The sequence below is a fragment of the Cygnus olor genome, chromosome 16 (assembly GCF_009769625.2).
Source record: "Cygnus olor isolate bCygOlo1 chromosome 16, bCygOlo1.pri.v2, whole genome shotgun sequence".
NCBI classification, from domain to species: Eukaryota; Metazoa; Chordata; class Aves; order Anseriformes; family Anatidae; genus Cygnus; species Cygnus olor.
Window position 1 is genome coordinate 16,015,385 of NC_049184.1, and position 24,674 is coordinate 16,040,058.

General features: G+C 54.6%; 1 protein-coding gene and 1 long non-coding RNA gene across 2 annotated transcripts in view; one reads left to right on the forward strand and one right to left on the reverse strand.

Annotated features, from left to right (window-relative positions):
* Positions 1-5,045: 5,045 nt before the first annotated feature.
* On the forward strand, positions 5,046-11,771 carry LOC121078942. The gene is made up of 3 exons (XR_005824807.1): positions 5,046-5,056; positions 7,584-7,589; positions 10,443-11,771. It is a non-coding gene; the product is annotated as an uncharacterized LOC121078942 (long non-coding RNA).
* Positions 11,772-11,908: 137 nt separating this feature from the next.
* Positions 11,909-24,674, reverse strand: part of CDH22 (cadherin 22) — a 71,376-nt gene continuing 58,610 nt past the window's right edge. Inside the window, 4 exon segments of the mRNA XM_040575646.1 lie at positions 11,909-13,453; positions 14,745-14,996; positions 23,151-23,268; positions 23,571-23,692. Coding sequence (XP_040431580.1) covers positions 12,915-13,453; positions 14,745-14,996; positions 23,151-23,268; positions 23,571-23,692 — 1,031 coding nt within the window. The 3' untranslated portion in view covers positions 11,909-12,914.

Sequence of the window (24,674 nt, forward strand, 5' to 3'; positions counted from 1 at the left end):
CCTGAGTCGCAGGGGCTGGCAGGACAGAGCCTTTGGTGCCCATTGCCCCACAGGAAGGTGATGCCGAGCACTAAGGAGGAGAAATGCCAGGTTATCAATTGTAATTAAAGGACACTGTCACTGGAAGGGCTGGGCTGGCTCCCAGCAGCTCCCTGTCATTCCCCTTTGCTGACTCCACAAAACCTGAACATCCTCCATGCTATTTAGAAAGCCCATCTTTAATAACTCGGAGACATCTGAACCCCACAGGACAGGCACCAAGGGGCCGTCAGACATGACAAGGACAAGTGCAAGGGGAAGCTGGTCCCTGGAGAGCCAGGGCAGATGTCTCAGGGGGCTGCAGAAGGCCCCAGCCCCAGGGCAGAGGGGGCAGCCCCACTCCTCCTGCCGGCAGCCTGGAGCGGCAGGGTGTGCAATCAGCACTAATCAGATAGCAAAATAATTACTGGGCCTCCTGCAGGGAGGTGATGGATGCAGCGTGCCCAGCAGGGGGTGCCTGGGGGGATGCCCTGGCTGCCCCAGCAGGCTCCAGGCTGGCTCCAGTTTGTCCACGCAGCCCCGTGCCCCCAGGCCAGCAGCCGTTCCCTTCAGTGCCTGGCTGCTTCTCCTCCAAAACTGATGTCATTTATTTAACCAGAAACATTTATAAAGAATGTGTTAAAAACTCACAATGACATCTTGATTGTTTCAGTCAAAAGTTACTTTTGAAAGGCCATTTTTCTAAGAATTCCCTTTCCCAAGAGTTTCCTTCCAAGCGCAGCGTTTCCCACGGAGCGTGGATGCATGGTGCCAGTGGTGAGCATCCTCGCTGCGCCCCTGCTGTCACCATGGCTCATGGAGTGGCAGCAGGCAGTGTGGCCAGGTGCCAGGGGCACCACGCTGCTGCGAGGAGCTGGCAGGCGGGCCCTGCACATGGTGTGGCAGGACATTCACAGCCCGTCCTGAGCACGGGCTTGTTCCTTCACACGCCTTTCCACCTGACAGGCTGGGGCCTATGTAAATTCCTACCGTAATTACTTTGAGAGCTATCAAACTATCTAATTTAATTTCTTTGTGAAAATAAATAGCTAAAGTGGCCCTAGGTACATGCATAAATACTTCAACTTTATGTTGGGCCTGTTATTACTTCTCCCAGCTTGTGTAGTTGTAATGCACGCTTAATAAGTACATATTTATTGCATGTCTCATCCTGGTGGAATTGTGAAGAGTTTTTGCTGAGTAAGCAGGAAAACAGCTTAGTCTGTAATAAAAAAGGGAGGGAGTTAAAAGAAAATATGCTGGGTAATTAATGATCGGGCTTTGAACAGTCATAATTTTTTATTAAGCAACTATGCAAATATGGTGTGTCTGTGTTAGTATTCGAGGACTTTTTCTAACATTTATGGCTGCTATGTAGTAAGACAGTCCCTCTTTTTCTTTATGCTTGTGTGCACAGAGACACAGCAGTGAGCAGACGTGAGCATTTCCAAGTGTTCATGCAGGTATCTGGGTGTGTGCGCGCAGGGAGTGCATGCCACGTGCACACAGCCCCGACCAGCACGCACCCATACAGTTCCCCAGGTCTGCACAGTGCCCTGACTGCTCTTCATTCTCGCCTGCTCTCATCCACCGGCTTTGTCTTTCTGCTGCTTCCTTTGCCTCTCCTATACATTTATTGTACGCTTCATTAATCCTGATAAATGTGTATTAGTGCTTGCACAGGGCTGGGAGAAGAAGCTCCAGAGATGCTGCTGGTGCCGAGCCCAGCGTCCTGCTCCCACTCCCACTGACCAGCGCCAGCAGCTGTCGATACTGCAACCCCCAGGACAAGGTCGTGCTGCACACCCAGCACTCACGGCTGTGGAGGGGGGAGAGCCTGCAGTGCTGGAGCGCGGGACAGGCAGGGAGTGAGGTGATGTGCCCCTGGGGCTGCTCCTGGAGCCCCATCCTTCCCAAGAGCCTACAGCAGCCCCGCAGAGCAGACTTCCCGTGCAGAGCTGCTCCATCCCCAAGCACCAGCACCCCAGCCACACAAGCCAGGCAGGCAGGTCACAGAAAGCCACTGAGCTGTGGCCAAACCAGACAGGGATATCGCTCCTCCAGTCACCAACACCCACTGCACCCCATGTACACCAGGGTCTCACTGGGGCTATTGGGGTTGGCAATGCTGGAATAAGAGGGAGCCCTGAAGACAGCGGGGGCTGCCTCTGAGCAGCACAAGGAGGCTTAACTCCCTGAATGAGCCTCGCTGCTCCGCAGTCAGAAAAGATGGTGAAATGGAGCAGTTTTTGTTGCACTAAGCTGGAGCTTGCTCCCTAGGGAACAGACCTTGAGCACCCTCCCCACAGGAGCGTGTCTTGAGCAGCAAGGCAGGGAAAGGCACCGGCTGGTGAGCAGAGCCAGGTTCGCAGGAGCAGCAGGGCTGTGGCAAAGAACACAGCCATGCTGGTAAACAGTAGGCTGATCACCCCATTAGCCCTCGTTAGCACATGGCTGAAAGACAACAGGAGTTTAAATTAAGAAGACATCACAACAGTCCCAACCGTGTTACTGCTGTGTTCAGAAAGAGCCCGACAGCTGCTATTTAATATACCTTCTTGATCTGTCAGGGCATATGCACGCTGCGCAGCACATCTGTGCCTCAGCACACGCATGCTTCTGCATGGCTGCACACCTCCACTTGCAGTCAATGGCACCTGCCCTGCACGTGCCCACCACTGCGTGGGCGTGGGGGGGGGCGAGGGGGCAGGACAGGGACCCCGCTCAGCCCCGCTGCCCGGTCCAGGGCCTGGGGGCAAGGCTCTGCCGCTGTGGAAGGTGGGTGCTCCTACAGCCCCAAACCGCGTGTGCAGCCAGGGTGTGCCTGCTGCATCCTCCTGCGTGTGGCCCCTCCAGCAGTGACACTGGCACCCCGCAGGCACGCTGGCCTGCACCCAGGGAGCCCTGGGATGGCGGGGGTGAATCCTGGCTGTAGGCTGGTGGTGCAGCGGGAGGACAGCGTCCAGTGTCACTGCCAGATTACTGCTGCCAGCACCACGAAACAATGATGCTAGAGCTCAGTATTTATACCCCATGTTTCCAGCATGAGGCTTGTTAATGACTCCCACTGACACAGGGCAGCTGGTGACTTCATGAGAAGGCAGAAAAGAAGCAACTTGCTTGTGGGCACAGAGGGAGCTGGCAACCGTGCAGGGGAGGTGCAGGCGGCTGGTGCTGAGGGTGTGAGCTAGGCCCTCTCGCCAGGGACCAGCTCCTGCTCGTGGGGGTTGAGCAGCTCGCTGGTGCCCCATGCTGCTGCAGTGCCTGCAGGCTCATCCGCCTGCCTATGGCCAGCCCCTGCTGGCCTGCAGGAGGCTGGATCAGAGATGGCATCTACCCCTTGCCTTGTGCCAGGACATGCAGAAAGGCTGAGGGTCATCCATCCTGTGAAGGGAAGGGGTGGCAGGACTGTATTGCCCAGGGGTCTAGAACAGAAATGGGGTGCTCCCACCAACCACTCTGCACCCATTCCACTGCAAGGAGTACAACAGACCCCCCAAGCAGTGAAATGATCCAGCAGTGAAATGAGTGTGCTGAGCGCAGGGATGAAGCACCAGACACACCCTAATTTCAAAAGTGGTAAATGGGAGAAGGAAAGGTCATCTTCCTGCTCCCCTTCAGTGCAGGAACAGAGTGCTGCAGCACAGAGCTTGGTGCAGACCTGCTGCCTCAATTATTTATAGGTACCATGGGTAGAACATGTTTTAATGACATTTGTGCTGGAGCTCAGCAGTGCAGATCTGCACTGAGCCAAAAGGAATATGTCAGAGACTTTAGAGATGGTAAAAGCAGCATGTCAATCACAGCAGCAGACTCACCTCGGTCCTCATATCTGCTCCCCTTGCCCTACAGAGAACCACCCGCAGCCCCTGTGATGGATTGATGGGCAAGCCCACAGACACACAGTCGTAAGTCACTGGACTTTTTTTATGGGTAAAGCACAAGTAATAAGCTTTCCCACTAGAATTAGAATGACATCCTGGAAAATTATGTTCTGGTTTTACAGCAGATGACAGAAAGCAATGGGCTCCTTGGAAAGGGGTGCCCATCCTCCCTTCAGGCTGCTGCAGCTGGAGGAAGGGCAGGACCACAGGACCCCCCCCCGGCAGCCCTGCCCTGCTGGGGACACCATCCCGTCCTCCCTTCCCTCTGTCCGCCTCTCCATCTGCCCCATGTTGGCCCTCCTCAGCCCCAGGCTGGGGCAGGCCAGAGCTGTTTGTGTGGGCACACGCTAGTGGGCTGGGAGAAGTTGGAGAGAACCAGGGAACCAGGAAGTCAAGCGGGAGACCGAGGGTGCAGGACAGCACCACACTGACCTGCGGCTGGGCCGTGCCAGCTCCGCAGGCAGGGCTGTCCTGCACCAAGGCAGCCCCAGCGATGGTTTCTGAGTGTTGCCGTGCTGAGTGTTACCATTAGAAGCTAGTGCTGTGCTAACTTCTGAGTGTTACCCAGGAATGTTCAAAGCAAAGGCTGGGGATGGTGAGCCCAGCCTTGTAGTCCTGCACCCACCTTCCCTCCGTGGCTGGTGTTCCACAGGGCAGGCTCCCAGTGTCTGCCTGGCAGCAGCAGAGGCTGCCGAGCATGCTGCCGGCCACGGCATGCTTCAGCACTGCTGGTGCCTTCCTGGAGAGGAACCCAGGATACCAAGCTGTGATGCTGCGGCATCTTCAGCTCTGCCGTGCATCCAACAGCAAGCCTTGTTCTGGGATTTAAAGCTAATTGGTCCTAGTCTCTCTTTGCATTTCTGCTTGCAGAATGTCATTTTCTTCAGCAACAGCTCTTTTGCAATTACTGTGAATTACACATGAAAAGCAAGCAACCACATATTGATTGGAGCGCCAGAAAAAGCACCAAAGCCAGTTAGAGTAGATTAACTTTTTCTGGAAAATGGTTTCACAGTTATTTAAAGAGATTAATCAGTTCATTTCAGGTCATTTACCATTGTTTCTATGGCTCAGCATCTCCCCAGCGCATGGCCTGGAATCTCCTCCAATGCAGGAAGAGCTGAGGCCTTCCCAGGCAGAGGGAAGGAGCCTGTGTCCCTGCGGCACGCGCCCAGGGCACTGCTCGCCTGTCCCTGCCGGCAAAGCCCGAGCTGCACTGTGGCAGCCCCGTGCGTGCTCAGGGGACACTTCCTCAGCGAGCGAAAACACGAGCATGGTGCAGAAGGAGCTGGGCTGGCCCAGAGAGCAGCGCTCCCAGGAAGCATGCCTGCAGCAGGCGCTGCCCGGGTGCGCGGGAAGCCAGCAGAGCCGTGGGCAATGTTGCGAGCTCCAGTGTGTGGCTTCATCTGCACGGCGGCCGACACAGAGCTGGGGCTGCCCCTGTACCGATGCCGCAGGCCGTCACGGCACCTGCATGCCCTCGTCTCCCTCCCGCTCACTGCAGCAGCAGGGGCACAGCCACCCAGCGCCCCCGGGCAGGGCAGGCTCCCGCCCTGAAATGTTTCAAAGCATTTTTTTTCTTTGTGAAGAAAGTACAGAAGTCAAATGGCTCCTGTGGTGGAATATTTTCCAAATGTCAACACAATCTGTGCTACATTACGGCTAAATGTGATAATCTTAACGCCTGGCTTCTTAATGTCAGTGGCACTGGATTCTGATGGATTGACAGACAGCCAGAATGACATGCAGTCATAGCTGATAAGGGCTCTCTCCAGGGAAATCACAGCTTTTTAAAGATGTTGGCAGCTACTAGCAAGTACCTTTTTTATTTAAAAGGATTACAAGCATTGATTGCACTTCCTGTTTTCTTTTTATCACATTTCTGCACCAAGTGAAGCTTGTGTAGCAAGCCGAGCCTTTCAGACAATTATTTTGGAATAATGAAGGTGTGTCATGTTGGCTGTAATGAGTATTTTCAATGCCTAATTTGCGTGCAATGTGAAGGGACTTCAGCAGCTGCCTGGCTCCTGGCTAAAGGTGAGCGGCTTCTGACCGCAGAGGAAGCTGTTGTGGGCTGACTCAGCTGGGGACAAGTCGGGGTGGATCGCTTCTGTTAGCAGTGCGTGCTTCCCGCAGCAGAAGAGGGATTAAAACCTCTCCAATTACCATGGTTAAAACACTCGCTGAGGGGATGCATCCTGATTAGAAATGGCTGGTGCCTGCTCCCCACAGTGAACATCTGGACTAATCCATGCTCACCTGAGCAGCCCCTCTATGGCAGAGATGTAGGCAGATGAAAAATATATGTCCGTAGAAGCACAGTGTGGCTAGACAGGGCAGTTATTATCCCAGCGCCACAAACACTTGCTGTCCCCGGCAAGAGATGAGGGATGTCTAAGAACAAGTGCTTGGCATCCTAACCACAAACAACTGGCAAACGCACCAGCAGAAGAGGCAGGTGGTGGCATGCCAAGCTGCACATCTCAGAAGAGGCAAATGCTGGGGGGCCCAACTCCCACTGCTGCTTTACCCTTCCTTGCCACCCAGAGCCACAACGTGAAGGGCCAGGTGCTGCCCAGCACCCAGCAGCCGTGAGAGCAGGCTGAGCTGAGGTCTCTCCTACAGCCGAGGCTGTCCAGTTACCGTAGAGTGACCCCTTTTTCTGTTTTGCTGTATTGGTACGATGGCTGCATATCCTGATTGCATCGAATCCTGGATCCAGCTTTGCAAAGCCCAATGTCTTTCCCTGAGAATTTGAAGGATAGCCATTAAATCTGCACTGCTCTGGAAAAGGATCACAAAACCAGGAGAAAGCCCACACCTGAGTGCTCCTCTTGCGCTGGGCCAGGGGTGCACATGGCTTGGGGCACATCTCTGCAGCTGCAGGGGTGAGATCAGCCCAGCAGGTCCCCACAGGCCAGCGTGGCGTGCTTGCCTTCTGGAGCTCAGCAGCACTGTTCACTTTCCAGCTCACGTCCTCAGAAAAGCCATTCAAAACCAAGGAACTAATTACCTGCAGGAAGACACATATGAGGACTGTTGGAATGCAGTCTGCTGGGCCATCTGTATAGCTGCTCTGTCCACCAACTGATCTCCAATGCTCTTCCTCACAGCGCCTTGGCATCAGGCAGAAGGATTACCTGGAACATCACAGTTTGGGGGGTGGGGGTGGGGGTGGGGCGCGGACTGCAGGTCCCCTGCACAGAGGAACAGCACGTCCAGGGTTTGGTCTTCCAGATGCCATGAGGATCCCAGGACTGCCTGCTGACAAGGCTGGGGACTCACTCCTGGCCTGGTACCCTGCGGGGAATGCTTGTGTTGCAGACCAGGTGCTTGCAGCGAGTGCAGCTTTTCCCCTCAGCTCTCTGGTGCAAGGCAGATCCTCCCAGATCACAGCCTTCTGCAACCCCTGACATGAGCAGCCCATCGCCAGCCCCGGGCCCTGAGCGGGATGCGGGCACGGTAGGCAGTAGGAATGCCCCTTCTCAGCAAGAACAGGGGAGGTTTCAGCCCCACCAAGTGACTGCCCAGGAGCAAGCTTCCAAGGCCAAGGGAAATTTAATGTTGTTGTTTCTTTTTGTAACTTCTCTGGCTGCAGCAGCACGTAGCTGTGGCAGCTGCCTGGAAACTCAGCTCCTGTCCCCGCTGGTGAGCCAGGAGGGGTGTCTGCTGCTGCAATAGGCCCAGGTCGCCTCCAGGATGCTGGAATACTCCTGGGACAGGCTGGCAGACAGCAGAGCTGCAGCAAGGAGAAAGCACAAACTGGAGCACCATGGCACAGTGAGAAACCCCTAACAAGTCACAGCGGCTGTCTTTGCACTGAACACAAAGAGCAGAGATGCAAAACTGAGATTATTCTGAGCTGCAAGAATCTGATACCTACCCTAAAGGAAGCTCGAGGTCTTCATAAATGAAAGGATGTGGGGAGCTGTGATATTAGCTATGGCAGATGTGGTTAAAGCAGCCAGCTTGCTGGTGATGGAGCAGCTTCTTGGAGGATTTGGGGGAAAGGTGATCACTTTCCCAGGCAGTGTATCACCAAGGCAAGTGGGAGGCAGAGACTTACATGGCCTTGCTTGCACTCAGTTACCAGAGATGTATTTTTCTCCTGGGGATGCAGATATCACTGCCTTTTTTCATTTCCCATTAATGATCCCCACGGATCATGTCAATCTTTTGTAAACAACTCCCTGGAGGAGGCTTGGACACCTTGCCTTCTGGAGTTCGCCGTGGCACAGCGCAAAGGCATTAAAGGTGATGCTGCTGCAGCATCTCTGTGCTGGGGCCAAGAGCGGAGTCGCAGCGCCCAGCTGCCATTGTGGTCTGCAAGCACAGGGGCACGAATCTCACAGGACGCATTCAGAATGAGACCGTGGCAAATGCCACCATTCCCAGCGGCAGAGCCACAGGTGCGGGAGTGACTCTCAGCCCCCTGCAAGCCCGTAGGGTTCCTGATCGGCTGTTGCTCTTTGACAAAAGCACTGGACAAAGAGCTGCCTTGCTCCTGCAGAGCAGCTGGATGGAACAGACTTCCTTCCGTCAGGCAAAGAAATACCCCAACATGCAGGTGCCAGCATGCAGGGGCACAGCACCAGCCAGGTTTCTGACCCAGTAGCATACAGCAGTTGCAACTGCAGGTGCCTTCTTTGCTCCTAGAGGAGCCTGTGCTGCCCAGAACCTGCCATTTCTGAGCACTCACTGCCCTTCTCCACTCAGATGAGTGTGGGTGTTGTCAATGAGCCAGGAGCCTGCAGCCCTGGACAAACCTAGAAGCATCTTCAGCCCACAGTCACCAGCAGAGTGCCCAGCTGTTGGATCCAAACCAGTTCTGTTGCGGGATGCATCTGCAGAGCAGGACTGGCTTCTCCTGCAAAGCAAGGAGGAGATCAGCCTGCCCTTGCCCTGCCCTGTAGGAGCCAGGGACAGCTGTGCAACTGCTGAAGAGAGAGAAGTGCCTATAGAAAAATTTCCTCAAAACGGTCTGTGCTGAGGGGGCACTGCACGGAGCTCTTAAAACATCTTCACAGATGCTTCTGCAATCAGAGCTCTCAATAATCCTACTCTTTTGTAGTTAAGGGTCTGGCTCTGGCTGGCAATTTGTTGCTTTGAGCTCTCTCCATTCCTCCACAATATCAAGACACAAATCCTTCTACACGGCCCAGACATCACACTAATACTAGGCACTTATTACGTCCTTTGTTAGGAGTACACTAACTTCAGGCTCTTTCCTCTGCCAGCAGGATCTCCTAGGACAACCAAGCCCACCTGATCCCCAGAAAGTCCTATGATAGCTAGACTGCTTGCCTAGGTGCCTGGAGTTGGACAGCAGGATTCAGAGAGAGCACATCTCTGTGCTTGCTGCAGCTGGAATGTGAGAGCTCTTGCTGCTGGGGACCTGGACTGAAAATCCAGGGTGCAAACACACAGCAACCGTCAATAGCTCTCTGCAAACAGCAGTTGGCTGATGCGTCCAAACTGTCAAAGCATACAGCTGTGAGTGCAGCGCTGACACAGTTGCTGTGTGTAGGCAATTAACAATAATGCTTGTAAAAAGGCCTCCTCAAGGTTTACAGCTACAGAATCACTCACTGCAACTGTGAAAAGAAAAACTGTGTGTACACTGAGGTCTGGCAGCACACCTCACGTGTCTGGAAACCCCTCTGGCCTCAAGACTCCTCCCTTCTGTTACAGCATCCCACTAACTTCTGTCATCAAAGGTCACCAGATGCTTTTTCCATACCATTAATTGAATAACCAAGGGAGCAGGATGGGAGTGGAGGCATGGGGATGGTGAAGGATGTGGAAGTGCTTAAAGACCTCAGGGATCAATAAGCCCGTTTCTGAGCGAGGACCGCAAGATGCTATTTAAATGACTGTCACTTTATTGGGGAGGTTAAATTCTGCCTGTGTTATCTGCTGACCTACATTTGTGCCACCACAGAGCTGAGCACATATCCCCCTCTCCCAGTGCTGGCCAGCTGCTGCGTGCTACACCCAGCCCTGGGCAGCATCCCACTGCCACCGGGTGCCGCAGCAGCCACAGCTGTGCACCCTGACGAGGCTTCCTGAACAGGGAAATTCATGCTTGTGTGCCGTTAACATGTTGCTCGTTTCTCAGTCCCTTGCCATCAAGAAAACCACCAGCAATTGATTTATCTGTGGCCAGGATGGAGTGTCATTTATTTACATCATTTCAGTATTAAAACTGGGTTTAATTTTTTTTTTTTCCTGCACCTGATAACTGAACACTGCACTAATACATGCCATTACTGATATGAAAATGGGTCATGGCAACAAAACCTGTTATCAATGTCCAATGGTACCGAAGCTGGGAAGAACATGATCAGGATCCATGCTTGTCAGTGAGCAGCTGGACACCTACGAGGCTATCTGTGACTCCAGGAAAACAACACTAAAGATTCATGTTTTAAAGAACATTAAAGGACTCTATTGGCTAAGAAAGGATGACGATGAGGATGCATTATCAGACTTTCTTTTGTCATTTAGCATGCAGTTTGCTTCAGGGATGGTGCTAAGAAGCTGTGGCCTTGCAGACTCCAGAACCCAGTGTTGTGTGGCTCCTGGGGGAGCAGAGCAGCAGGCGGGCACCGCGGGCTGCCTGGAGCACACACTGAGCACCTCAACTAGCTGCTCACAACACAACCCAGCTTTCTTTTTCTGAAAAGATGGAGGAAGCCAAGTGCATATTGTTTTTTCATCATTTCCTTCAAATTCAGCCAGAAAAAAAACCTGACATTGCTCATGAAGATGCTTTTTCTGATGAGCATTTCAATGAAAACTGGGAAGGAGCCAGAGAAGCAGCACCCTGCCTTGGGAACCCTGCCTGGCTCAGCTGCCGGCCCCGGCGGGGAACGTGCCCGCCCAGGCTGTGCTGGCCCCCTGCCCTCTGGGCATGCATTCATGGGACCACGTTAGAAGCGCAGCATTATGAAACAAAACAAGACAAGGTAAATAAGACTCAGGCTAGATGACAAGGAAATCATTTATTTCCAGGTCCTTGAAAGACCTTGAAAAAAATAACAAGGGCGAGGAAATCAACCTCCTAATTTTGTTTGAATAGAGAAGACTGTGGCAGCTGCCAGCTCCTCCTGTGGGTGTGGGAGGGCAGGGAGTGCAGGGCAGTGCCCATGGAGCAGCCAGCTCACTGGGCACCGTGCTCCTCCCGTATTTACATGGGGGATGGAAATTAAAACGCAAGCGTGCGTGCATGCGCAGTGGGGAGGACTGTCTGGTTGGGGAGGGGGAAACCCAGTGGGAGGGTGGCTAAACACGTACCCTGTCAGACCCCATCTCCTACGGACAGAGCCCTACTATTGCACAACACTTTTGCTAGAGGAAAGGCCGACTCCAGAGGGACTCCGACACTTCAGCCCAGAGGGAAAACACATACACATTCCTGAGGAAAGAGAGGGCTTTCTTTTCTCCTGCTCTGGGATTCAGGGCATCACCTCCCCTTGGCCCTGCTGCCTCTCCAGCATCATCACAGTGAACCAGTGGCACACCAGGGCGTGGGTGCCTGCAGCCTCCTTGGCAGGGACCAGAGAGACCCTGAGAAATGAGCAGCTCCTGGTCCCAGCAGAAAGCCAAGCATGGTGGCAGCGGGGAGGAGCAGCCAGGGGCAGGATCCATGGCAAAGATGCATCCTGCCTCTCTCCACCATCAGGACTCACGCTGTGGCCAAAGGGCCAACACCAGCAGCCGGGAAGCAAAACAGCATAAAATGAACACGCATGTACATTTACATTTAAGTCTTCTCCAAGGATAGCAAACACCGTCTGTGGCTGAACTAAAAGGACAAACCCAGTGACAAGCCCAGGATGTGTCAGGCCTTGGGAAACCTTATCAGTTACCTATCAAATACATCGATTGTTTTAAACGGGAACAGATTAGGAGCTGCAATACCAGCAGGGCCGAGAAGCACTTTCCTTTAGTAAGGAGGAAGCCCGAGGAACAAAGGCAAATCCCACCTGCTGCCTCCTGACCCACCTGTTAAAACCAGAGGTCTCATGCAAAGGAAGCTGTGCCACCCACGGGTGTTTTGCAGGTTTCTTGGAGGGTGCCAGGGCAGGGACACCCGGGTGCACCGAGGTGTCACAGAGCTGCCACCACACCTCAACAGCAGGCAGGATGACTCCGTCCATCACCGGGGCCTTGGACCACACCAGGATGCCACAGACAGCGCCCAGTGCGCAGGGTGCACAAGAGGAAGCCCCTTCGAGTCAGCAGCATTTTAACTACAGGAAAGGTCTAAGAGCTGAGACGCACAGCAATTGCAGCTTAGCAGGAAGTGTGTTTTGAAGTGAACTCCTGTGCAGCAGTCACTCTGTTCAGGATGTGACCATGGAGCCGCAGCCGGCGTGAGCATCCCCACCGTGGCAGTGTGCATGGCAGTGTGCGTGGCCTGGCTCCGCACCAGCAGCCCGGGCACTGCCTGGGAGCCCATGTGCAGAAGTAAGGAGGACTCCAAAAAGTAAGCAAATGTAAGCAGAAAAAGCAAAACAGAAGTTAAAAGCTTATTTCCCTCTGCAAGGAAAGTTCTTAAAGAAATCAAAGCACTTCAAATGCTCTGACTCAAGTGACAAAAACAATTTAGACAACAAAAGGCTCCCGGTTTGCTCTTCCTATCCTGAACTGGGCTCACTGAACAGATCTATTTAAATGATAATTTGTGGGAGAGAAACCCCTCCAATCTCTCTTGAATTAGATTTTTCTCTTTCTTAAATTAATGCACAGTGCTTTAACAGACATCGGCATTAAGGAGATTACGACAGCCCCAGCAGCTCCCATGGGCACGCCAGCCTGGCCGTGTGGGTGCAACACAGCCCTGACCAGGAGGCAGCTGCGGGGAATACCCAGCTCAGGCCCACCCTCACAGCACAGCCCCCCTGGCAGCCACTACCAGCACCCACTGCACCCTGCGCGTGGACCCTGCCATGGCCAGAGCCCTGGCCCTGGCAGCACCCGGAGCCTCGTGGCCTTTGGCTCGCACGGCTAGCACTCCTCGCTGTCCTCCTCGCCACGGCGCCCCGCGTAGAGCGCTGCCAGCTGCCGGAAACGTGGCCCCCAGCCCCCCAGGTAGGAGAAGTCCTGCTCCGAGCTGCTGGACCAGGTGTTGATGGAGCTCAGGGAGGGCACGGGGGAGTCCGAGCCCTCAAAGGCATAGGTCTGGAAAGAGTCGTAGGGCGGCACAGAGAGGTCCTCATCCGCCTGCTCCACCTTCCTGCAGATGTAGTCTCTGAACACGGAGAAGTCCAGGTCTGGGCTCTGCACCCACTGTGGGAGGGCATGGCGCTCAGAGGCTGGGTTTCCGCTCGGGCCCCCCTCTCCTAGCCCCCCGCCCCCGTCTCCGCCTTTGATCTCACTGAAGTCATAGAGGCTGCGCAAGGCAGACATGTCGTAGGCCTCCGTGTCCTGCTCGCCACCTCCTTCATCGTTGTACTTGATGACATTGTCCCTCATGTCCTCGTCATCCTCGGACGTCAGGTGGCTCTTGTGGTGTCGCTTCAGCGTGAGGATCAGAAGGACCAGCACTGGAGAAAGAAGAGACAGTCAGAGCACGTGCAATGGTCTCACACGGTGCCTGGGCACAACGGTGAAGCCCCTGTGTCACAGGGCGCCCCGGCAGCCCGGACCCCAGCTGCCATCCAGCTCCCATCAGCCAAGCTCATTAAGTAGCAGCCGTGCTGTGGCACTGGCTGGGAGAGAGACTGGCCTGGGCTCCAGAGCAGAACAGGAGCTTCCTTTTCCATGCAGCACAACCACTGTGACAGGTGGAACAGATGGCTGAATGCACGGCTGGACAGACAAACGGATTGCTTCTGCTGAAGATGAATAGGAAAGGGGATGCGTGAACCATGGCAGCAGCCAAATGTTGGGAGGGTGATTGTGGAGCAGATGGCACAGAGCCTGAGCAACGAGCCACAGATGTGTCCTGGATCATCATCCATTCATCCCATCACCTTTAGAGCACCGATGTGCACTTTATTCATTTGGGCAATTAGGCAGAAATTTGTTTGTGCTGTGTTTGAAAATGAAACCAGTGTAAAGTACACCCTATGGGAAAGGGTTTTCTAAATGGAGACACAGCAGGAGATGGGGAGCAGAGACATGCCAAGGAGAGGAGACTTAACTGAGCAAGGCACTGACATCCACTGGAGGCCTGACAGCCCTCAGGAGCCAGCTGCAAGCCAGCATTGATGCTGAAGAGCTTTCAGCAGCAGCGTCCAACTGCACAGTGCTAAACCTGAGGATACCACAGCACACCACCACCCCCTCCCCATGAGCCCCATTCACTTCCCATGTGCAAACAAGCCCACAATTTCTCTGCTCCTTCATGCCATATCCTGTCGCGCCAGCATAAGCTCGTGCTAGTGCCGATAGCAGCATGCTGGGGGCACAGACCTGGGCAACGCTCTGGTTTGCGTGCACCCCATCTCTATCCTGCCTGCCTGCTCCAACTCTGACCCTGCCATCTCTGTGTTACAAGCGTGACTGCATGCCCCATGCCCACCACCCTTGGCCTCTGTGCTGGAACACAGATATGCCCCTTTTGCAGCCAGATGCCTGCTGCCAGCACAGCTTGGCAGCCTGCACATGGCTCTTGGCACCCACTCACCCACGGCAAGGGCAGCTGTGCTTCGGCTGCACCCCAGAGCGCCACGTGGGGAGCAGGGACAAAGCTGGAGCCCCCACAACAGCCCTGGCCCCCTGCACTCCACTCTGCAGTGAGCCAGCAACAAGGAGTCAGGGGGCAATGGGGCCGGGTTCGTGCAGGGTTGCAGGCAGGGCGGCCGGGGGCAGCAGGAGCCGGGCGGCACTCACCGATCAGGATAAGGACACACACCAGCAGTGCGATGAGGGCGCCTGGGCTCAGCGTAGCTGACATGGCGTAGGCTGTGCTATTGCAGGACTGGATGGCCCCGTTGCTGTCACAGCCACAGATGCGGATGGTCAGGGTTCCCGTGCTGCTGAGGGGTGGGGGGCCACTGTCCACCACCAAAATGGGCAGCAAGTACACGTCTTGCTCTTGGCGATTGAAGCCCACTCTCTGCGTGTGCACCGCAGCCGTATTGTCTGCAGGAAAGAAGCAAACCGACAGCAAAGTCACTCCCATCACAGAGCAGCAGGACCAGCATGAGCTCCTCTGTACACGGGACAAACCCTCAGGGTGCTGGTGGGCTTCTACCACATACACATCAGTTGTACGGATGCCAACTCCAGCCACCAACAGCTCAGCTGAGCAGGGAACGGTGTGCCCTGGCCTCCTGCTGTCCCCCGACAGGAGCAGAGCCAGCTCTGGCTCCCCTGCGCCATGGTCCCCTGGCAGCCCTGGTGCCCAGGAGCGTCTGGCCTGGCTCCAGCAGGTGTCCTGTGCTGGCATAGGGCAGCCCATCCCACCACCAGCACTGCTGGGGCTTAGCAAACCTGACACAGGAGCAAAAGCGCATGACAGAGGGGAAGAACCTTTCAGAAAATGCTCTGAGAGCGGCACAGAACAGGAATCAGGGTAAGAGTCAGTCACTGACTTGGAGACCCATCCTGACCCAACCTGGCCCACTCAGTCTGGAGCGGATGGGGCTCTGCAGAGGGTGCTGAGCCTGCAGGAGTGGTTATTGCCCCCAAACCTGAGAGCCACGGGTAAAGGGTCTTGCCTCAATCAGAGCCCAACACCCCCAGGGTCCTTTGTAAGACTTCCAAAAAAGCAGGCTGAGCTTCTTCAGGCCTGCCAACTCAGCTGGCTGTCCCTGTTTGCTCAAATCCTGCTGCTTCAGGGGCTTAGCTGGCTCAAGTTTCAGTACCACTAACACAGCCACTTCATGGGACCTGCCAGTGCTCCAGGGTCAGAGATGAGCTTGAGCAGAAGCTGCACACAACCTGGAGCATGGAGGCTAAGAAAAGGGACTGAACATCAGCTCCGGACCCTGCTCATGCGTGCCACTTGCTGCCAGCCAGCAGCAGAGCAGGGTGGAAGGAAAAGGACTGAATAGCAGCTGAACAGTTGTGGCCAGATGTCAGAAGTTGCTGCTGACTGTCTGCAGTCTTTATCTAATAAAGCATAGATTGGCCTGGACACAGCAAGGTGCTGCTGTCTACAGACTCTCTCCTCATTGCTCCTGATTTATGCTGGACTGGCCCCTTTCTGTATCAATCAGCAATTCAATTGGAAAAGACATCTATTTTAATCTTGGCTCTTGGGCTGCCTGCCACCACGGAAATTGCCATATGGATCAGGCGCTGCACGAGAGCACCGGGGCACGGCAGGGGCAGGATGGGAGCCAAGCACAGAGCAGGTGCCCACCCGGCTGGGGCAGAGGCACCGGTGGGCAGGATGCGGGCAGGTCGCAGTGGCACCGTGCTGAGCTGGGGCAGAGCAGAGCGCGGAGGGCTCAGCTGCCAGTGCTGCATACCAGGCTGCTGCTCCCATCCCTAAGCCTCTGTACTCAGTCCTCCAGAGTTTTCCATGTTCCAGAATATGGCTGTGTTGCTGCAAAGAGCAGAGCCTTTTGCACCTTAGCTAGGGAGAGTTGGGATTTTAGCATAAAGGAGATAGGAAAACATCATCTCTCTGTGAGCTCATGTGAGAGCGCAGGGTCTGCCTTGAAGAGCCCACCTTCTGACTCAGGAAAGGCGTGAACACCAGACAGAAGACCACACCAGCCAACATTCAGGGCTGCACTGAATGCCACAAGGCCAGTATTCAAACCCAAATCTTCTCCCTGCACACAGAACTGTGCTGCAGGTTTCACTAGAAAAACTCTTCCTTTGGATGTAGCACCTTTTATCCTTCAAGAGAATTTCCTAGGTAACCTCATTCATCCCTGCTCGCAACAGCACACTTCAGGCAGGCAACAACCTCAGCGCATGGACCAGGAGACAGCAATAAGGCAATAACGCATGCAGTGTCAGCACTGTGCCTGCAAGGCTGCAGTACCCAGCACTGGCCCATGCTTCCTCAATCAGACAGGATCCAAGTGCTGCAGCATCGCCAGCCTGTGGAGAGGATTACCCACAAGGGGAGCAGAGGCTGCCTGTGCCCCATGTGCTGCCTGGGTTCCCTGCACATGAGGCTGGGACTTCAGCCCCCGCCTGGGCAGCCACCTGGGCTGCAGGACGTTGCCACCAGGGCCACAACTCTGGGAGCTGCACACGTGGCACCAGCACAGAGGTGACCTGGCAGAGCTGCCAGGGAGAGCAGGAGAAAGGCTTCCTGTTCCCTACCAAGGATAATCTAGGGAAAAATGAATTGTTATGCTAATCATTTGCACAAAGGTAACAAGATATCATTTGGTGCCACTCCCTCAGCTTGCTGCAGCATAGCTGGGAGATATAAATAACGTTAACGATGCTATCACAGCAAGAGGCTGGGACTAACTCCTGTCCAGCCCAGCTAAACAAGCCTTGGGCATCTGGATCCAGTAGAGAGACAAAGGCAGGACAGATGGAGCGAGCAAGGATCCGGTCCTCAACCCGGGAAGGTTGGTTTCGCTGGTGCCATTAGGAGCCAAGTAACCAGCCCAAGACTGTGGCCAGATCCCCACGTGGTCCCCCACCCACGCAGGTCCGAGGGAGCAGCCCCAGCCACTGGTGCTCCCTTGAGCGCTGTGTGAATGTACTCTCATAGTGCCAGCTCCTCACCTCGTGGCAAACAGCAGAGGACTGTGAAGTCCCCTTCAGGTTACAGCCAGCTCGGCTCCTGCTCAGGAGGGCCTGCAACGTTGCACAGCATGCTGTATTTTTAGAAATGGCCTCTACAAATCAAGGGGAAATACACGTGCAAGTTGCAGAAGGGCAGCTGCTAACCTCAGCTTGATTCAAATTCTCCGACCACTCGCTGCCCCACTGAGCCCCCTACTTCCCAGTACAGAAAGGAGAAATAGTTTCAATGCTGAACCCACAGTCAGAATAAAGCAGCACAACAGACAGCTCTGCTCTGAGAAACCTCAGCTCAGGAAGAGGTTGAGGTCTAGCTGTGCAACCCAAAACTTCATACATGGGAGAGAGACAAAAATCACAAGCGCATAACTATCTCAGTCATCATAAAACTACATTTTCTCTCTCAAACAGGGTGACATGAGCACATGCTACAGGAGGAAGAAATTTCACATTCACACCAAAGGCAGAGCTTACCAAGGCTGGACAGCCAGACCGCCACCTCAGGCCCCAGCAGTGGCCCCTGGGCTCAGAGCCAACTCTAGCCTCCTTCCTGGCTGCTGCCAACCCACTGTGCCCCTCTCTCCCTGGTGCCCTGGGACCTGCTGTCCCTGTTGGGAGTTTGCACCCGTTACTTACGAGCTTCTTGCATTCCCCTTCCAGCCACAGACTGAAGAACAAGACGCTCCAGAAAGGCAGCGCTGCTGCCCTGCGATGCAGACTATTTGACTATAGAAGTGAGGTAAATTTTGCCTAGATCGGGGAAAAACATACCCTGGAAAACATATCCTAAGCAACCTCTTATGTACCAATGTGTTTTCTCTTGGTACTGCTGTGTCTTCACACGCAGCTGACCCGAGACAGTTGCTGCCAGGACCTGTGTCTTGGCATCCTTTTGTTTGCACCAGCACAGCCTGAGTGGTTGCAGAGTGAAGCCAGACAGGCCCTGGCCCTGCAGCCTCTCTTATCTCTTCCTACGTAGCAGCTTTCTGCTAAATCCAATTCTGGGGTCATGAGGTTGGGGAGCAGTACTTCCCATAAGGTGGTACTGAAATTTCAGCAGATGTCAATTCACAACTTTCCTGCACAAGTGAGTTTGGACCTCCTCCACACCCGAGTTCTGCTGCCTGATCCAGTGAGGTTGTACTTTGTGCCATGGTCACACCGCTCCAAAGGCTGTGCTAGGTTTGCTCTGAGGCCCCAAGCCAAACCAGTTGCTATCCTCGCCATCGTGCTACACCAGCTGACACCTTATATTCCTTGGCAGATTTCCCGTGCCACCCTCTCCATGAACACACAGTGGTTTTATCCTGTACCACATCACACCACCTCGTGCAGCAGCACCTCTACCTGCTTGAGGAGCAATCCACTAAAGGCAGAAACCAATGGGAGTCGAGTGTGCAGGGATCAATCAATACCACTGAGAGAGCAAAGTTTAGGAATACAATATACTCCGTTGGATACATAACATCGCTAGGAATAATAAAACAATTCTCTCAGACTCCCTCTCCAAAGAGGCTCTTGGCAGCTTCAGAAAGAGAGCTCATAAATACTTCTCGTAACTCAGCCTCGATCAGCACCAAGACAGCAGAAGACAGCAAGCTACCTCCAGCCTGGATTCCGACACCTCTGCCCTCTCCCATGTCCAGGCCCCACTGAGCATCCACCTTCCCCTTCTCTGCCTCTGCTCCATAGCCCCAGCACCCGCCAGCTCTGAGTGCAGATGGCTACTGCCCCACCTGCAGCCACGCTGCTGACCTGAAGGTCTCCTCAAAGATCTCCTTCCTTCAGCCCTGGGCAGTTGCAGCTGCTATGAGAAGAATCTGTTTTTCCCCTTTTGCGTGTTTTTTCTCCCAAGTTCTTTGGGTGCCAGGCCTTGGCACCACTGCTGCTCACTTGCCTTTGGCTCAGCCCCGACAGATTTGGTGCCCTTTTTTACCCTGCATCAGATCAGCATCTGTGCTACTCGTGCTGGGAGCAGCATCCCTGCAGGGTTGGAGGAGGCTTTGTCTATCCTGAGGCAATCCTCAAATCCTAACATTTTGTTTGAGACTGAAACACTTTTCAGATCTTCTATCACCCATTACATGCTCTTAATGAGACCTGCAGAGAGTTCAGACATTTGTTTGCCTAGCCCTTGAGCTCTGGAGTCAGTAGCTCCATGTGGCGCTCCATATTATCTACCACCCCTTCCAGGTTGTTGGGCTTAGATGCTTTCTACCATCCCTTCCAACACAATTAGCATTTCTTGGAGAACATGATTTCAGGCTTTAATCGCCTTTGATCCTTCTCTAATCAATTTTCTCAGGCCAGAAAGACCCAGCAAAAGGCAAGTTAGGAGTCACAGGATGGTGAATGCCTTTGGAAAGGCACCAGTTGGCCGTGGGTGAGGTCAGCTTTTCCAGTGCTATCTTCTCCTTTGGGCGCTTCATTAGCTGGGCATCTTCCTTCTGGATTGGGTCCACTGTTATCACAAATGACTTTTTATTTCATGTCTGATGAATTAGCAAGTGCTTGAACACTCCCTCGGACAGACCAAGAAAAATGCCAGTAGGAAATAGCACTGTTTCTAAAAGCCTGACTCCTACAAACTGCTTCAGCTATAATTCAGCTAATGCAAAGCATCCTGCAGGGTGACCTTTTGCTCCTCTATCTCTGACCTGGTGCCAAGGCAGCTCCTGGCAGCCAAGGCGGCTCTGCATGCTGCTGGGAGCTGATGAGCAGGGCTGCAGGTGTTAACTGCAGGCACTTTTGAAGGGCCAGCCCCACTCTGGGCAGCTTCGGCCACAGTGGGGCCAGACCCAGCATGGGTCAGGTCAGCAGCAGTATCGTGGCTGAACTGTGGCAGCATCAGACTGCAGCAGACATGCTCTGCGACCGCTGCCATACACCTATTTGCTAGCAGGTGCTCTACGAGCTTTTCATCAGCTAGACAGGCTGCCCCATCACCTCAGGCTTTCCCTGAAGTCCTCATAGGCTTCATCTGCACTGCCCACAAGGAGCCCCAGGAGAGCCTGGACAACGAACAGTGTCCTCTCCTGCCCTGGCCCCACACGCACAATAGGGCCGCTCACCATCCACCATCTCACTCCTGCTTTCCCAGTCTCCTGTGAGGGTTGTTAGCAAGGTGCCTGCCTGAGCTGGGAGCACAGCCAGCAGCACCGCAGCCCTCCGGAGGGAGCCCCTCCACGCTGTGGGCCAGCGCGCTGCCTGGAGCAGGAGGGCGCCTCTGCCTGGGCTCATGCCCTGCCTGATGGACTGTAACGAGAGCGGTCCCGAGAGGATGCTGGTCCCTGAGGACAAGTTACCCTCCTGAGATGGCTTTCTGCTGCCTTGCAGAAGCTGAGGGAAGTAGGTGCAAAGCAAAAAAGAGTGGAAGGATTTAAGCAAGAGCTCAGTGAATCCATCTGTGCTGACATCCATCAGTGTCACTCCTTGGCTGCAAAAGCAATATTTATAAATCACGTTTCAAAACTGGCTACAAATTTGTACAAAGAAACAGATGGGCTGGTGGTAGCAGTTTGTCACCACTGATATTTACATGGAGGAGGAGAGATGAGTGGAAGAGGGGTGAATGCACGAGAGGGAGGCGAGAGGGAGGCAAGGGAGGGGGGCGGGGGGGAACAAAGGAGGATGCAGCAAGGGAATCAGAGAGGGCAAGGGGCAAAGGTGAGCACAGTCAGGACACTCAATAGACTGGAAAAGTTGAGGCAGGGAGAAATTAAAGGAAGGGAGATGACACTAAAGCAAGCACACAGCTGAAGTGAGGAGCGTCTCCATCTGCACAGGCAGCCGCCGCCTCTCGTTGTGGAAGAGAGCATTGCTTGGCAATTGGGAGGGTCTCCAAACACCCTGGGAACAACCCCACAGCAACAGCATTTGTTTTACCAAGAGCAGAAGGCAGGAGGTGATGCCAGCTTTTACTCATTTTATGCAGTGTTGCACCACATGCAAGGTTTGTGGGATCATTTAGCACAGAGGATTACCCTGTGTGATGAGCGTGCCTCATCCTACTGAAGAGAGCAGCAGCTCTGGAGGAGACAGCAAGTGAGAGCCTGCATCCTGCCCCCTCCCAATGAGCCCCTCCTGCAGGAGCAGGGGCAACCCCAGCACTTCTGAGCGGCCTCCAGCCCCTCGGCCAGGCCCCTGTCCCGGGCAGGAGCAGCAGTCGCTGCAGGTCCCTGCCCAGCTGCAGCGGAGAGCCTGCTCTGAGGCACCGGCTCTGAGGCACCGCGGCCCCAGCTTTTGGCAGGGTGTGGGCAGGGAGGGGCACCAGGGTGTAACTGAGAGTGCTCTCACATGTTTTCCTGAGGTCCTTCAGAGACAGCAAAAGAAGTTAATCGCTGGGTGTGGGGGCAAAATCTTGCAGAGGATTAAAGCTTGCGTACATGATAAGAAACAATGGTCTTGTGAACAGCTGCCCCGTGAGTGCGGGGTGGATCAGGGGGGCTTGGATCAGGGACAGCTGCCCTTTTTAGGACACAAAGCATGTCAGTACTTCTACAATTACATTTGAATTTTTTTTGCTGCAAGTTCAGTTTGAACTACCCTAACAATGCTGATCAATACTGAACAAGGAGAAAGCATTTCAATGGACTGTAATGTAGTCCGCTGGCTTCCATCTGGGCTGGCCCCTTTGACAAATACATGCACATCTGGCTAAAGAAAATTCTAATAACTGCAATGTTCTCTGCTGCTCTTACCACTGCAATCAGCACCTCGATTCATCAGACACCAGTTAAAAATAGGAAGCAGCCTGATAACTACTTTTCTGGACAGCCATCATACAAACACAGCCTGACCTCGTGGCCCTCAAAGCTGTACAAATAGCCAGGGCCCAGCCAACCAGCCCCTCAAAGCAGCCCGTCGGTTACAGCCGCAGGCTGGGGAGACGTACTGGGGAGCCAGCTCAGCCCAGAAGTTCACAGAGCCCCGGTGCACCCAGGGCTCTCAGACGGGCCCAAGGGGCAGGGCGAGCCTTGGGAAATCTGGTGCAGTTTCACCCCCAGGCCACCTAACGGGAATCCGGCTCCGCTGGTTATATCTCAGCTAGTCCACAACAGCCAAGGGCCAGCTACTGCTCAGCCCCGCTGCCTCCAGGACCCATGGGCTGCTCCCGTCCGGGGGCACGGGGCTGCCTGCCTGCACAGCAGCCCAGTGACAACCCATGCTCAGGGCCATGCATAGGAGAAGGATAAATCACAGTGCTCAAAACAGAGTGTGTTCACCTGTAAATCCACATCATCTCCTTGCCTGCGGGCAAGTTAGAGATTGCACATCAAGGAAGGGACCGAGAGCCCTGAAAATATTGAAGGCTCCCCAGACAGTGTGCTAGGAGCAGCGGAGCTGCCTGCAGCAGAGGAGAAAGCTGGTGGAACCTTCTTGAGGAAATCCAAATAGTCAGCTGGCCAGTCCCACAGCTACAGGTGGGCAAGGAGCCGCGAGGGTGCACGAAGGCTCCTGAGCTCCATCAGCACAGCCAGACGGTGACCCCTGGACAGGCGAAGGCACAGGGCTGCAAGCCACTGTACCGCACAGCCCCGTCCCCTCCGCACAGCCAGCCCAGCAGGCACTTACCCTTAATATCCAGCAGAGAAAAGTGGTGGTTGTTGGTGGCTTCAGGTGGCAGCGTGAAGTAGAAATGATGGCCGCCCTGAGGCTCATCGCGGTCCACGACACTAATAGTCTGGATCAGCTGTGGGGAGAGAGCAGAGATGAGAATTGGAACCACCGCTGCAGCCCCTCCCTGGGGCCTGGCTCACAGGGTCCAAACCAGCGGAGCATCATCGGCTCCTGCCGCAGCCAGGGACAAGCCTCTGCCCCTGCGGGCCAGCTTAGTGACAGGACACCAGCAAAGCAGTTCCCAGCATGGCAGCAGCAGCACAGGGAGATGTTCTGGCAGAGGTGAAAGCTGGGCAGGCTGGCGCTGGTCCAGAGCACTGCTGGTGCCATGGGACCACTGTGGGCGCTGAAGGAGACCTGGGGGGTGCCCGATACCTGGCCTGGCTTGGCGTCCTCACACACAGCAGCTTCATAGGGGGTGGCGAGTTCAGGTGGGTTGTCATTCACATCCAGGATGCGGATGCGCAGAGAGGCCCTTGACACCTGTGAATGATTATCTGAAACAAAAGAGAAGCAAAGCTTCAGAGGGAAGTGCTATCTGCTGATAGCAGTGAGCAGGCCCTCTGTGGGTTTTGCCTGTCCGGAGGCCGCGGTGGCCTCTGCAGCTGCTGCCAGCACAGAGGGTTTAGTGACTGATCCTGTAGAGCATTGCTCAACCTCACCACCTGCATTTCCCAGTCAATAAGCCTAGTTGCTGGGCTTCGTGTCCAGGACTCCCATAAAACCACTGTTAGCCCCTTCTGCCCATGGAGAAGCTGAGCAGCCCAGAGCAAGCCCCCGGGGCAGGGGCCAGTCCTGTTGATGCTGCTGCTCTGAGGCATGCAGGGCAGGGAGCTGCGCTCACAGCTCCTCTTGCTGCAGTGCCGCTCCGCCCCGCGGTTTGTGCCCCAGAGGTGTGCTGAGCCCTCTCTGTAACACCGCAAATCACTCTGGAGGGCCTAATATTTTCTGGAGATCCTCATGTGTTTCCAGAAATGAAAAATCCCTCCATTTCCTTCGTTTTCCCCAGAGGTGGTAACTCCGACAGACCCAATGCCTCTCTCCCCACTCGGACAGGAGCTCTGCTGTTTGTCTACAAAATTAATGCTGTCCCCAGTGTATTAGGTGGGGGAGGACCTAGGGGAGAGGAGATCTAGTGCTGCTCCATAATTAGCCAGGAACGTGTTCCCCCTCCCAGAGCTGCCTTCACCCTGTTCTCGTGTTATCACTCCCTCTCACCCAGACCAGCTGCTGTGGTGATTAGATGGTTGCTTCGGGGGAGGGAGGCAGAAGTCGTGACTAAAAGCCTGGAACGATGTGTTATTTTAAAAAGTGTGTTGGTGCAGTGAAATAAACTGCAATTGCTTTCAGGAAGAAAGGCAACGGGAGGCAGCAGGGTAGGAAGGGAGTGGAGAGTCTGGGGGCAATGGAGGGCAGCACCTGGTGCCCACTGGGACTGGAGAGGAGCAGGAGGAAAAAGGGTTCAATTCCTGCAAGATG